Source organism: Anomalospiza imberbis, chromosome 18, assembly GCF_031753505.1.
Source record: "Anomalospiza imberbis isolate Cuckoo-Finch-1a 21T00152 chromosome 18, ASM3175350v1, whole genome shotgun sequence".
NCBI lineage: Eukaryota > Metazoa > Chordata > Aves > Passeriformes > Viduidae > Anomalospiza > Anomalospiza imberbis.
Window position 1 is genome coordinate 13022162 of NC_089698.1, and position 15061 is coordinate 13037222.

Here is a 15061-nt window from a genome sequence, read left to right on the forward strand (position 1 = left end):
AGAGGGAACGGCCTCAGGCTGGGCCAGGGGAGGCTCAGGGTGGATTTTGGGAACATTCCTTCATGGAGAGGGCAGGCAGGCCCTGGCACAGCTGCCCAGGGAGGTTTGGAGTCCCCATCCCTGGAGGAGCCCAAGGAAGGCCTGGATGTGGCAGTCAGTGCTCTGTGCTGGTGACAAGGTGGGGATTGGGCACAGCTTGGACTTTCTGGGCTTGGAGGCTTTCCCTGCCCGTGGGTTCAGAGGGAACAGGATTGAAATCCAAAGGCAAAAGGAATGGAAGCTGGGTGCCTTTTTGGGGCTGCTGCTGCCCCACTGCCATCCTCCCTGAGCCCGAGGCTCTGGGCAGAGCAGGGGGCTGGGAGTCTCCCAGCTCCTGCCCGTCTCTGCTGTGCCTTTGTGTCCTGACCTTGGGGAATCGAGCACGGTGGATACCTGACACCCCTGGATCCTCTTACCCCGGGTAAGCTGAGCCCTGCCAGCTCAGGAGAGGTTCAGTGCCCATCAGGACGGGTCTGGCTCAGCCTGGATGCTCCTCCAAAGCCTGGGATGAGCTGAGCCTGGGGCCTGCAGGGATGAGCTGAGCCTTGATCCCGAGGCGAGGGGCACGACAGCTGCTGGATTTGGGAGCAGGGAGGCTCAGGGGCTCTCTCTGAGCTGCTCTGGGTGGCCCAGCAGCAGTTTGGGTTGGGCTGGCTGTGTCCCAGCAGAGCATCACTGCTGTTGTGCTGGTGCTCCTGGGTTTTGCTGTTCCCCTGTGATCCTGCACAGCCATGGGTGTGACAGGGACAGAGCCAGCCCTGTCCCTTCCCTGCCTCCCCCTGCCTCTGCTCCCCCTCCCTGGGAATGAGGGCCTTGTCATCTCCTTGTTCCCAGGGTTAGTGAGCAAGGAGGGAGCTGGCAGGAGTGTAGGAGTGTCCTTTGCACATCTCCCACTGCTTTCCTTGAGCTGGAGGAAGCCTGGGGCAGGATGTGTGTTCCCTGCTGATGGGAGACTTCCAGAAAAAAAAAAAAAAAAGAAGCTTCTGGTAAAAAAAAGACAAAATAAAAAAATCCTGGGCTGGATTCACTGTGGTGAACCCCTGGGAGTGGTCCTGGCTACACCAAGAATGATGTTATCCTCAGGGATGGGAGCTCCTGGGAGCTCTCCAAGGCTTCCCGAGTCTCCTTCCCTGATGGATGTCAGGGGAGAGGCCAGCCCATCTGTGAGCTCCCCTCCTCGCCCTGCTGACATTGGAGATGGACCTGGGGCTGGAAAATGTTTAAGCATCATAAAAAATGGATGTTCAGCGATGCAGGAGGAGACATCCAAGACCTGCAGTGGTGTTGGTAGCAGCGTGCCAGGGTTTGCTGCTGTCTGTGGAAGAACAGGGTGTCACCCCCCAGCTGTGACACTGCTCACTTCTGTGAGTGTCTGCACTGAAAGTACCTAATTTCCTCCAAAATATTGGAATTTTAGTTATTTCTGCCCTTTTCTGGAATTGTTGCTGGCTAAGGAAGCTGCTTGTGCCTGGCCCGGTGTCCTGCTCCTGCCTGTCACCCCTTCAGGGACTTGGGGACTTCTTGTCCCCAAGCTCATGGTGCCACCAGACTGTGGCAGCTGCTCCATTTCAGTGTGGGGGAGTGATGCAAATCCGTAGTAATCACTGGATACTGAAGGATTCAGTGACTAAACGAACAGAAACAATTAATTAACAACTTTTGTACATTTTCTGACGTGCTTTGGACAAGAACAAGTGACTGAATTATTTATGATGCCACTTGTATCCGTGGGCTAAATATTCCCTTGGAGATGGTCCTGGAGCTGCAGGCAGGGCAAGTCCTCCCTGCTGGGATGTCTTGGACCAGGTGTGGGTTGTGAATTTCAGAGGGAAATCAGAGTAGGGGTGGTTTGGTGAAGGGCAGATGGGAGATGTTCAGCTGGGTGTGGAACATTTCAGAGGCTCAGGAAGGGACACAGAGGTCTGTGCCTCTGTCCTGCTGATATGGATCTATCCAGGGATGAGAAACGCTTTCACAGGCAGCTTTGGGAGGGGCTGGAGGGGAGGGTAACTGGATATCCAGGCTGACTGCAGGATTTTGGAGTGGTGGGGCCTCCTGCAAGGTCACCATAGCTCCCTGTGGCATGGGTTGGGTGGGAAGGGACCTTAAAGCTCATTCAGCTCAGCCAGGGACACCTTCCACTGTCCCAGGCTGCTCCAATCCCAGTGTCCAGCCTGGCCTTGGGCACTGCCAGGATCCAGGGGCAGCCACAGCTTCACTGGACACCCTGTGCCAGGGCCTGCCCACCCTGCCAGGGAACAATTCCTTCCCAATATCCCATCCATCCCTGCTCTCTGGCACTGGGAGCCATTCCCTGTGTCCTGTCCCTCCATCCCTTGATCCCAAATCCCTTCCCAGCTCTCCTGGAGCCCCTTTGGGAACTGGCAGGGCCTGCTGGGATCCCCGGGCACTTCCTGGGCTTGCAGAGGAGATGAGGAGCTGAAGGTGATGCTGCAGGCACTTTGTGCTTGCCTCCTGCCAGTGGGGCTGGTCCCGGCCTCTGCCGCAGGGATTCCTGGCAGGGGAGCATTTTCCAGGGGTGGCAGGAGGCAGTCACTGTCCCTGGCCCCAGCTCTGCACCCAAACTGCTCCTGGAGTTCTGCACTTCGTGTGTTGCTGCTGTTCCGAGAATGAAAAAGTTTCTATTTTTATCAAGCCATTATTAAAAATGTTTTTTATAATTCTCTTTCCTGGTAATGAGCTGTGCTGCTGAGCCCCCAATTATCTGCTAATGAGCCGTTATTTCCCTGTAATCATTCCTTCCCCTCCATGTTTTTGCTCATTGCTATTCACAAGTGCCCTCAGGGGACAGGAGGGACGTTTGGCGCGTCCAGCAGGACTAACTGTGACTCTCCAGTGCTCCCACAAAAGCATCAGCTGGGTTCATTTGATCTCCTCCTGTGTTCCCTGCCAGCTCTGCCCCTCGCTCTCTGAGATTCCTGTTCAGGAGCTTTCAGGGCTGGATCTGTACTTTTCTGTAGGGCTTCCCAACTTCTTATCCCGTTGGAAACAGGGAGCAGAGCATTGGAGTCAAAAGGCAGAGCAAAAACCAACCACCAATTCTCCACCTCCTCCAAAAGCCAGCAAAGTGGCATCTTGCAAAGCTTCTTGGCTTCTTCTGAGAAGTGTTTTGGAAAGATGGTGAAGAAATCCACTGGAAAGACTTGTAGAGGCAGCGCTGATGCCTGCCTGTGTTTCAGCCCACATACATGCATATATATATATATATATGTATTATATATATATATATATGAGTCACAATGGTTTTGAGGTTGGAAAAGCCTCCTGAGTCCAACTGTTCCCCGAGGACTGCCAAGGCCACCACTGACCCCTGTCCCCAGGTGCCACATCCACACAGCTGTTAAACCCCTGCAGGGATGGGGATCCACCACTGCCCTGGGCAGCTGTGCCAGTGCCTAACCACCCTTTTCTTCCATGAAGAAATGTTCCCAAAATCCACCCTGAGCCTCCCCTGGCCCAGCCTGAGGCCGTTCCCTCTCCTCCTGTCCCTGTTCCCTGGGAGCACAGCCCGACCCCCCGGGCTGTCCCCTCCTGTCAGGAGTTGTGCAGAGCCACAAGGTCCCCCCTGAGCCTCCTTTTCTCCAGGCTGAGCCCCTTTCCAGCTCCCTCAGCCTCTCCTGGGGCTCCAGCCCCTTCCCAGCTCCGTTCCCTGCCCTGGACACGCTCCAGCCCTTGCAGGTCTCTCCTGCACTGAGGGACACAGGGACAATGCTGTCTCCCCTCAGGGCTCTGTCACAGCTGCCCCTCTGTAGCTGCTCCATTTTCCAGCTTTGCTTCCTGAGTATCTCGAGTTGTTCCTTGTGTATTGTCAAAATGTCTCCAGTTGACTTCTCCCTCTTCTGCCCAACCCTGTCCTTCCAGTCACTGTCCCTTTGGGATGTGTTTCCCTGCCCCAGTGCCATCAGGGGTGTCCTTTCCTGGGACACTCTAGGAGTGCAGAATCCCAAACCAGCCATGGGCTGGTGAGGACTTATCAGAAATCACCTCATGTCTCATGTTTCTATAGCCCTGAATTCATCTACTCTTTTAGCTTCCTTTTCAAAACTCCATTGGAATTGGTATGGTTTTAGAAGCAGCCATGACCAGTGGCTCCAGGGCTGCCTGTTGGGTTGGGTCTCTCCACTGAGGCCACGTGGAGTCTTGGACTGATCACATCCTGCACTTCTTCTCCATTTTTTCAGTGTGTCTATCCTATTTTAGTTTAAACCCTGCCTTTTGCTGTGTTTTAAACTCAATCTGTGTGACTCTGTAGCCTGAATTTCAACTTGTTGGGGTTGTTTGGGTGTTTGGTTGTTGGGAAAACCCCATTTGTACTGGGAAGTGCATGACTGCAGTCCAGACAAAGTGCAGCCTGTGCTGCTCAGGATTATTGACCAGGAGCATCATCATTTTGTAATTGCAGCAATAAAATGTTCAATAGCCAGGCTGGGAATGCTGCAGTGATGGGAATGGAGATGCTTTGTGCTTTCCCACTGCCCATTTTTTATCCTGCTTATTTTCATAGAATCATGGAATGGTTTGGAGTGGATGGGCTTAAAGCCCATCTCCTTCCACCCCTGCCATGGCAGGGACACCTCCCACTGTCCCAGGCTGCTCCAAGCCCCAGTGTCCAGCCTGGCCTTGGGCACTGCCAGGGATCCAGGGGCAGCCACAGCTGCTCTGGGCACCCTGTGCCAGGGCCTGCCCACCCTGCCAGGGAACAATTCCTTCCCAATATCCCATCCATCCCTGCCCTCTGGCAGTGGGAAGCCATTCCCTGTGTCCTGTCCCTCCAGGCCTGTGTCCCCAGTCCCTCTCCAGCTCTCCTGGAGCCCCTTTAGACCCTGGAAGGGGCTCTGAGCTCTCCCTGGAGCCTTCTCCTCTCCAGGTGAGCACCCCTAGGAGCAGTGGCCTTTGATCTCTGGGTTTGCTCTGTGGAGCCCAATCACCAGGTGGGCCCTGCCCACCTGCTCCCACTGAATGTGACTTCAGGATGTGTCCCAGCTTGTCAGGAGCAGCCAATTTTCCCTGTTTTTAGGTTCCCATTTGCCTGCACATCTTTGCATTAGTGGGGAGAAGCCACAGCCCTGCCAGGTTGGTGGCAATTGCTGAGCGATCACCCGGATTTGGAATGATGTATGAATGCTTATTTTCCCTGCTATTTTGATGATTAATTCTCAGTGTAATTCTTTCTAACCACCAAAATTCCACCTGTTCCTGCATCTGCAGCTACTATAAACCTCATCCATCTCCCTGGCAGCCGGGCCAGGCTATTAAATATAGATCCCTGCTGCATTTAATATTCATAGTGATTAAAAGTGATGAAAGCAGCTGTGTCTGCCAGAGCCAGGCTGGAAATTGCTCTGCTTCAGGAATGACGGGTGAGCAGCGTATCCCAGAGATCCGGATAATTCCACAGGAAGGGCTGGTGATTCTGAATCATACCCTTGCTTGGTGTTGGGATAAACGGGGAATCTGCAAAGGAGGTGGGATTGATTTCTGTGGATTTACTGTGAGGAGAAAGAGCTTGGAGTTTTGGCTGGGATGGCTGCAGGATTTGCTGCTGGCTGATCCTCATGGATGTCTTCCACTCTGTGGGAGGAGAAAAGGCTTTTCCCAGTCAGTGGGATACTTTTAGATCCAAAACTCTCAGACATGTATGGGAAAAGGCAGGAGAAAGTGCACAAGAGATGGAGCTGGGAATGGAGGCATAATCCATGCTGTGCTGGTGGTGGGACCATCTGGGCCTGCAGGCAGCTTGTTCCAGGGATTGGGAACAGCCAGGGTTGGGACTCCCATGCTTCCAAGCTCAGCTCCCCTGGCATGTGCAGGTCCTGCTGTCCATAGGGAAATCAGCTGGTGAGATGTCCCATTGTCACTGCTGTGGTCTCTGGTGGCTTTGGGGCAACCCAGGAATGCTGTTTGAATTAAAATCATCAGTGTTCCTTCCATCCCATCAGAGCTTTCCCTGTGGACAGCACTCAGGGATCTCTGCTCTGGCTTGACTTCACTCCTGCAGTATTGATCTTGTACTTCCAACCCCCTCCATCAGCTCATTCCAGCTGCCTCCAGGAGAAAGCTGGGTTTAATTTCCAGCACGGGGCCAGTCCTGCCTTTGGGAGGCTCCAGAGACTCTGATGGAGTGGTAGGAAAGCAGCTCAGGCTTGCAGGAGGACGGGGGAGAGATTCACACTGATGTAGGAAGGACAAGGACTTCTGCTGAAAATGAGGATACTTGGGAAGGGAAAGTTTTCCGCTCCCAGGGAGAAGGAAGGCGAGGGATGGAGGAAGGTGAGGGATGTAGGGTGAGGAGAGCTGTGCTGGGCTTGGAGAGGAAGATAAGCAGGGATGAACTGGCTGCCCCAGCCATGGTGTGGGGCTGAGGAGCTGCGGTGTTTTGGGCTGGAGACATCACAGCCAGACTCTGGATACAGTTTGGGAGCTTTGGAATAAAAGGTCTCATGCTGAACCTTTCAATCCCTTCTACTCCTGCTGGTTTATCCCTGAAAAGGCTCTTCCCAGCTCTGCTCATCCACGGGCAGCACTGGAATAGCCCAGCCCAGTGAGCAGCAGCTCCCTGGGATTGCTGCCTGATGGTTTTGGGGTGGGAGCCCTGCGTGGCAGTGCCTCCTGTGGGATCCCTGACCCTGGGATCCCCTTGGACTGCGCTGCAAAGTCCCAGTGTGTCCCCAGAGCAATGGGGATGCTCTGGTGTTGTGCCTCCAGCCAGCAGCTTTCCCACCAGCTCTGGAGGAATTGCAGGCAATGGCAAACATTTATCTGAGGGAAGATTTCAGGATGGAAAAAGGGGTGGAAAGGGAGCTCTGCCTTGGTGGCTCTGCTGGGATGCTGCTCCAGGCACTGAGGTCTGTGTTCTCTGGGTTGAGAAACAAGCCCGAGGAGGCTTATGGCCGGTGGCTGCCGATCCATTTTCCATAGATTAAATTGCATCACGGCTCCAAAAATAATCTCCCCATCTTACGGTGAGGCTGCCTGTTCCTATAGCAACACTGCGTGCCCGTGCCCTACAAACCAAACCCAGCCCGAGCTGCTCCTGAGTCCAAACAAAGCCTCAGGGGCTGGGCTCGGGGAGCACTTGGATTTGGGGGTGGAGGTGTAAAATACCAGCCTGGAGTGCTCCTGGAGAGGGATTTATGCGAAGCTGCTGTGGTTTGTGTCTCTGGGATTTGAGCCCGGGCTTGCAGATGTTCCCCAAGTGCATGGTGAGGAGAGCGGGAAGCAGCAGCTGCATTTGTGGAGCCTTCCCCGAGCGAGGGGGGAAGGAGGAGGAAAAGGAAGAGAGAGGAGGAGGAGGAGGACGAGGAGGAGGAGGGTGTTATGTGGGTTATGCAGTGCCTGGGGCCAGCCCTGCCGTGCCACACTTGTGTGGTGGCACGGGGAAGAGGGATGGGCTTGGAGCTGAGTGGTGATGGCTGCTCACTCTGCTCAGCCCAAATCCACTGCTCTGGCCCAGGGTCCCGGAGGTGTTGGCACCAAGCCCTGCACAAGGCCAGGGCAAAGCTGGGCTGCAGGATGGAGGGGGGGATGAATTCGAATCATGAATAGTTCCCCTGTGCCACTGGCAAGCACAGGGGTATCTCCAGAGCACACTGGGAATGCAGGAGTCCTTAGGAGGATGCTGTGGAGGCTGGGCTGCCTCATCCACAGCACAGGAGCCAGAGGATCCTGGCAATTTGTTGTCAAATTTTTCCTGCCAGCCTTTCATGTTTGTTTTCTTGAGGAGCTTTTGTTCCCTGGGGAGGAGCGACAGGAATTGCTGCTGAATGTCTGCCTTTCATTCCTAGCTGAGGAGGAGCAGGGTGAGCCGGGGTGAAGCTCCTGAGCTAGGGATGTACTGCTTCCCGAGGGGATCCAAGGCCACCTGCATCCCAGCGTGGGACTGGGAGCCCCCTGCCACCCCCTGAGGCTTTGCTGCTCTAGGGAAGATCTTTGTTCCATGATGGAGCACCAGGAGGGATGAGGGTCAGGTGGGAGCACCGCTGTCATCCTGCATGGAAAGAGGGGATCCATCACTGAGTCCTTCCCTCTGCAGGGGCAGGGTGTGCTGGGGGCTGGAAACCATGGATTAAAGCACTCTCTGTGTCCTTGGAGGAGCTCCCTATGGGGAGGAGCAGGAGCCCTTCCTGGCTCCTGCAGGGCCTCCAGGCTTTTTGCTGCTCCTGGACACGGTCCCGATCCACTTTGGCCCTGCCCAGCTGGGGGATGTTGGTTTGAGGTTTAATGGGATTTAGGAGCTGCTGGGAGCTGAGGACCCAAAAGGATCAAACTGGGGGAAAGGAGTGAGGGCAGCATCCAGAGACAAGGAGCACAGAGCATTGGAATAGAACTCCAGAATCATTAAGGTTGGAAAAGTACTCTGAGATCATCGAGTTCAACCATTCCTGCCACTGCCAAGGCCACCACTGACCCCTGTCCCCAGGTGCCACATCCACGTGCCTGCTAAACCCCTGCAGGGATGGGGACTCCAGCACTGCTCTGGGCAGCTGTGCCAGTGCCTGACCACCCTTTCTTTCCATGAAGAAATGTTCCCAAAATCCAGCCTGAGCCTGCCCTGGCCCAGCCTGAGGCCGTTCCCTCTGCTCCTGCCCCTGTTCCCTGGGAGCACAGCCCGACCCCCCCGGCTGTCCCCTCCTGTCAGGAGTTGTGCAGAGCCACAAGGTCCCCCCTGAGCCTCCTTTTCTCCAGGCTGAGCCCCTTTCCAGCTCCCTCAGGCTCTCCTGGGGCTCCAGCCCCTTCCCAGCTCTGTTCCCTGCCCTGGACACTCCAGGGATGGATGCTCCAGCCCCTGAGCATCCTCCACCTCAGCCAGTCCTCACTTCCCCTGTTTTGGTTCCTCCTCATTCCCTGCATGTTTGGAATCCCCTTCAAAGCCATCACTAAAACACCTTCTGGGCTGTGCTGGGAAATATTTCAGTTGGATTCTGCTGGGTGTCCCTCACCATCCCCTTGTGGGACTCGTGCTTCCCCTCTCCCCCTCTTCACTCTCCTAAATCCTCCCAAGTATTGAGGATTCTGTGTTTTTTGCAGCTTCCAGGAGGTTCTGTGACCCTCAGTGGGTGCTGTTGGGATCCCCCCATGCGGGTTGAAGTCCCAGTGCTGTGATCTTGCTGGGCCTGCTGCACTTTGGCTTCTGTGGTCCATCCTCGAATGAGGAGCCCTGGAAAGACTCTTTCTGTGGGTATTTCCTGAGCTTCAGGGTGTTTTCCCAGCCTTAGCAAAGCCAAATCATTTTTTTCCCTGTCTGAACTGATACAAAAGCTGGAATAAAGGCAGGATCCCCAAAGCTGTGGTGTTTGGCTGGGCTCCAAGTAGAGACCTCCAGGCAGAGGCTTGCTGCTCTTCCACCTTTCTGGCTGAGTGAATCCTTCATCGTCAGCAACAGGGTAAATATTTCTGCAGCTCTCTCCTCCAGCCCTTCATGATAATCTCCCGCTGTAACTACAGGAGTTGGTGTGTCATGTGCAAAGGTTGGTCAAAGATTGGAAATGATGGAGGTCTTTTCCTAAATGCTCCTGTGATTCAAAGCAGCTTCACTGAGAGCAGCCCTGATGGGGGAATGAGGGGATGCCAGAGCCCAGAGCCCTGTCCTGTGCTGTGTCACAGCATTCCTGTGGCAGTTTGTCCTGCTGGAACCCACAGCAGCTGGAGAGCTGCTGGGGAATGCCTGGTGAGAGCAGGGCTCCTCCACTGGGGTCTGGGGCTGCTGCTCCAAAGCTGGTGCAGGTCTGAGTGGCTGCTGCTTGCTGCAGGAAACAGAAGGATTCATGTTTCAGTGGATGTGGGATTTGGTCAGCCTTCCTGGGAGCTCCCAGGAGAAAGATGGAAGCACCTTCAGGGGCAGTGTCAGAGCTCCAGCTTGGGAATGGCAGTGAGGAGGTTTGGGTGCTCTGTGTGATCATTTCTGCTTTCAGCTACTCTGATCTATTTGACTGTAGCTGTGACATTGGATTTCCTTCTTCCCATGCTTTGATTTGAGATAATTGCAACAAATTATGTTGCTTGAGATACTTATATATATATATATATATATATATATATATATACACACAATATTATATAGTTAATTATATATATAATGTAATGTTTCCTGCTCTAGTGGAAGGTGTCCCTGCCCATGTCAAGAAGATGGAAGGAGATGAGCTCTAAGGTCCAACCCAAACCATTCCATGATTCTATGATTGCAGTTGCCCAGGAAGGAGGAGGAAGGTGGCATCCTGCTGCCCATCCTGCCAGCATTCCAGCATCCCACAGCAGCAGCTTTGGGACAGCAGGAGCTGGTGAGGGATGTTCAGCTCAGCCAGCTCAGCTGGAATGAGCAGCATCACTGGGCTGACCCAGGTTCCTTCCCTCTTTTCCTGGGCTTTGAGGCACTTATATAATAATTCTGCACAGCGATGAAAAATTGGGCCATGCTGTGTTCCTGCCTCCAGCTGAGCACTCGGGCAGGGACTGTTCCCACAGCCTCGGTCAATGGGCAGGAAATAATGTCCTGGCCAAGTGCAGAGCCCATCCCTCTCTGTGCTCTGCCATCCCTGTGTTGGCACTGCCCAGGCTCCCCAGGGAATGGGCACGGCCCCGAGGCTGCCAGGGCTCCAGGAGCGTTTGGACAGCACTGCCAGGGACAGGGTGGGATTGTTGGGGGTCTGGGTGATCCTTGTGGGTCCTTCCCAACTCAGGGCATTGTGTGATTCTGTGAAAAATCTCCAGGCTGTGATCTGGGATTGCACCTGGGCAAGGTGATCCAGGCTTTGCTCTGGAAATCCCAGAGCACTGACAGCCCAGGGGGCCAGGGCTTTGGGGCAGCATTTTGTGTAAGGCAGGATGGGGGAATAATTAAAGGGAGGGATTTGAGGGTTAAGTGCTGCCTGGAGATAAGCAGAGAGGTACTTTCTCTTGCTTGGCACAATTTTTGCAGCACTTGTTGTGGAAGATGAAACCTACACTTGTAAGCAGATAAAATTGTCTTTGTGAGTTATTTTTGATATCTGCAAACAGAAAATTGGGAAATTTGGATTGTCCCCTGGAGTTCCTCAAAGGTGGATTTTGCCATGTTCAGCCTCCCCTGTTGGCAATGACAGCTGAGCCAGCAGGGCTGGCTTCTGCTCCTGGGAGCTTTATAAAACATGGGACTTTATTATAAATTGGCTATTAAAGTCCAGCCTCATTAGTGGTCAGATCCCAGAGCTGTGGAGAAGAGGTTCTGCCTTCTGGAGTGCAGGCAGCTGGCACAGCCTGCTGTGGATGGTGTGAGAAGAGCACAGTTTCTCACCTGGAGAGAGAGGTGGTGCAGGAGGCCAGAGAGTGCCCTAGAAAGCTGCAGGGACACAGCTCAGAGCAGCAGGAGCAGCCCAGTGTCCCTCTCCCAGGGAGTGTCCAGGCTATGGAATGCTCTGTCCTTGGAAGCACCTGCTCAGGACAGGTGCAGAGACAATATCCAAGCCCAGGGAATGTGCCCACCCTGCTGGAGACCCTTTGTGTGCCCCAGTATGGAAGGCACCGTGGGAATACTTGAAACTTTTGTATCAGAAGATGGACTTTGAGGAGGTTTTTGTTATTTTCTCTACTCGTAGAAAAGTGGCTTTGATTTTCTTGCCAGATCTTTTGGAGTTGGCCTGTGCCGTGAGCCTGTGCCATCACTGTGGTGCCTCTGTGCACCCTCCTGGGATGGAGTCCTTGGAGTCCTGCCTGTTCCTATTTCCCCTCCCCTACCAGCTGTTCTGGAGACTTCCCTGATTCCAGGTGTGTTTTCAAACCTCTGCTCCTGTCCCCTGTCCAGCCTGTCTGTGGGAGCTGCCCAGCTCCCAACCCCCTCAGCTGGCAGCTCACCTTCCTGGGGAAGCTCTCAGCTGCTTTCCCCTGCATATCTGATTGTCCTTGGTGGATGCTTCCTCTCCTGGCTCCAGCAGCTGCAGCTCGTGTTTGTCAGCTGGGTTGCAGAGGGACCAAGTGGTGACACTGGGAGATGCTGTCCCAGTGTCATGGGGTTTGCTCCGTGCCCTGTTTCCCTTGGATTTTCTGCCATTGTCCCTGGGCAGTGAGGTTGGAAGGAGATGAGCTTTGCTGTGGAGGATCAGGGCTGTCCCTGAGCTCTGCCTCCTGTCCCATCACATCCACTCTGGGGAGGTTCACCACGAGTCCTGGTGTGACCCTGTGCTGTGCTCTGCTCCTGCTGCCACTCTGGACTGATGTTCCTGTCACATTTATCCAGATCCTTGCCTTTGGATCAGTCATCGAAGGGTGCTCTTCCTCTGCTTTCCTTACTGTGGATTCAGTCTGAGCAGTGCCTGCACGCCTCTCCCAGTACCCAGAGCATTTCCAGAGCTTCTATCCTATCAATGAGCCAGGAATAGCAGCCAAACACCCACCTGCCAGGGAATCACGGGTTTCCTTCTTTCCTCGCAGCCCTGAGAGGGAACGTTCTGCTCCCCTGTTACACCAGAGCCATCCCTGCTGAGCTCTGTGCCTGGATTGTTTGGAGAACGTTCTCACTCCCCCAACGCCCCCAGACCTGGCAGAGACGCTGCAGCCGAGTTTTGCTGGTGCCCATCTCTCTGAAATCCAGAAATAGAAGATTGAGAGAGAGGAGATACAGGAGCAGCTCCCTGCTCTGCCGCCTCAATGGGTTTTGGGAGCAACTGGAAAACCCTCAGCTAAACTTGGGAGCATAAGGATGGGGCACAGCCCCTGCCCAGGACCTGCTTCTTTCTCTTTGTGTTTGCTTTGGGTGCTGCTGCCTCTTGGGGCCGATCACCTCCTTCCTGAGGGAGCAGTGGAGTGATCAGAAATGCTGTGTTATCCCCACTGAGTGGATTTGGGTTAGTTTCCTGCTTTTAAGTGTTCTGGAGTCGCAGGAATTTTTGCTGATCATGGACTTTTCTGCCCTCTGAAGACATGGTGGTAGTTTTGGCTAAAGTGTCACTTTCCTTGGTGTCTCTGTGGCCTGTCCCTTTCAGGTGACGCAGTTCACCCTGTCCATAGCAGGGCTGGCAGAGCCCCCAGTGCAGGGTGGGGGGAGAACCTGCCCCCTGAGAAGGGCAGGTTTGGTGTGTGGCACCCCCTGTGCCACCCCACCACCCAACCCTGAACCAGATCTCGGTGACAGCAGCAGGAGCGGCTGCTCAGGGCTCTGGGTGCCACTCCCACCACGCTGTGCTGCTGTGCTCCGGGGGGGCTGTGCTGGCAGGAGGTGCGAGGTCCCTGCTCCCCGGTCCCTGCCCGCGGCGCTGCCGGGCTCCGCGGCCGGGGGTAGCCATGGAAACGCTGTTCTCTCCATCCCTCCCTGTGCAGATGACTCGGGTGACGAGGAGCCCGCCTCGCAGTCAGACAAGAGCGAGCTGCACGGCCCCCTGAAGACCCTGTCGAGTAAGCTGGAGGACCTGAGCACCTGCAACGAGCTGATCGCCAAGCACGGCGCGGCCCTGCAGCGCTCGCTCAGCGAGCTGGAGAACCTGCGCCTGCCGGCCGACAGCGGCGAGAAGATCAAGGCGGTGAACGAGCGCGCCACGCTCTTCCGCATCACCTCCAATGCTATGATCAACGTGAGTGCTGCTTCTCCTGCCCCTCCTCCTCCTCCTCCTCCTCTTCTTCCTCCTCCATCCTCCTGCCCTCCCTGTTTGCTCCCTCCCCGCTCGTGTTATTGCGGGGCTCAGCACAGCACAGCCGGGGCTCGGCGCCGCGGTGAGGGCATGGGAAGTTGGGAAGATGCAGCTGGGAAGAGGGCACGGATATGGACCTCACTGAGATGCAGGTATTCTACATCCTTACAACCTGCTCCATGTAATAGGTCATTTGTGTAAAGCTGGGAAATGTGGATGTTGGGAATGCTGAGGGGCTTTCTCCCGCTCCATGGGTGGAATCCTGCCTGGCACGGCACTTCAGAGCCCACTGCCTGCTGCAGCTTGAGACCCACATGCCACATCCCTCACATCCTCATTGCTTCCATGAAGCTGCTGGTGTTCCACACGGCTGTGGGATTTAACCCCCTTGGGGTCTCGTGCTGGCTCTGCTCTCCCAGCCAGGTTGTTGGAGGTCAGGAAGCAGTGCCGGCACCGCCCCTGCTCCTGCCTTGTGCAGCCTCACGCTGCTTTCAGTGGTTTTTGGAGACAGCTCGTGTTTGGAGTGTGGCTCTGCCTCCATCACAGTGAGATGGAGCCTGGTTTACCCCGGGGAGCTGTGAGAGAGCAAAACTGAATAAAATATGTAAAGAAAATGAAAAAAGAAACAATCCCAAAGCTTCACTAGGCTGGAATAATGTATGAAGGCACAGCTCAGGGAATTGTGAATGAAGTGGTGCTGTTGCTGTGCTGTCCCAGCTCTGAGCAGAAAGAGGTTGGGTGGTGTTTGATGTGGGCTTTAAAAAATAACAGTAATTCCCAGCAGGAGCGGGAGGGTACTCAGCAGCATCCTCCCCATCCCCACTCCTAGGATTCTGTAGCCACGGGGGGAAGGGGCTTCCTGAGTCTCTCTTCTGTGTTTCAGAGCAGTTTGAGGATGCTTGTGCAGCACTTTCCCCACAGAGAGTTTGTCCAAGTTTTGGGAATGGGGTTGGCAGCATGGTGGGAGGTGCCAGCAGACCCTTGGTGGTGCCCAGGTTTGCTGGCAGGAGGCAGAACAGCAATGGGATGTAGGCAGCGAATTGCCAGAGAGAGGATTCTCCAGCAGCCTTTGAGAAGGGATGAGCAGAGCAGTATTTGCTGTGTCCAGCCCAGAGAAGAGGAGGAGGAGGAGGAGGAGGAGGAGGAGGAGGAGGAGGAGGAGGAGGAGGAGGTTGTGGTTTTTGCAACATGATAAAAGCTTGAGCAAGGCTGTCTGGAGGGTGGGAAATTCCACAAAAACCATTGTGCTGGGATAAAACAGCAGGAACGTGGCTTGTCCAAAATCCCAAGCAGGTAAGAGGGGCTTGGGGGATGGCAGGGCACATTCTCACATCCTTTGGTACTTCAGCTTTGGATGGGCATCCTGAGGAGATGCCCGAGGGACGGGCTGTGCCCTGGAAGGGGCA

At 54.9% G+C, this 15061-nt stretch overlaps 2 protein-coding genes across 10 annotated transcripts in view; both read left to right on the forward strand.

Annotated features, from left to right (window-relative positions):
- The window catches only part of IQCD (IQ motif containing D), a 542296-nt gene that overhangs the window by 58672 nt on the left and 468563 nt on the right, over positions 1–15061 (forward strand). The gene's annotated exons all lie outside the window — the stretch shown is intronic.
- Positions 1–15061, forward strand: part of OSBP2 (oxysterol binding protein 2) — a 92396-nt gene that overhangs the window by 50202 nt on the left and 27133 nt on the right. For 7 of the 8 annotated variants that reach the window (XM_068209205.1, XM_068209206.1, XM_068209207.1 and 4 more), the window contains one exon: positions 13348–13598. In XM_068209205.1, coding sequence (XP_068065306.1) covers positions 13348–13598 — 251 coding nt within the window. Of the gene's footprint in view, positions 1–13347; positions 13599–13680; positions 13808–15061 lie in introns of those variants that run through there. The other variant, XM_068209212.1, reaches the window with a different exon arrangement.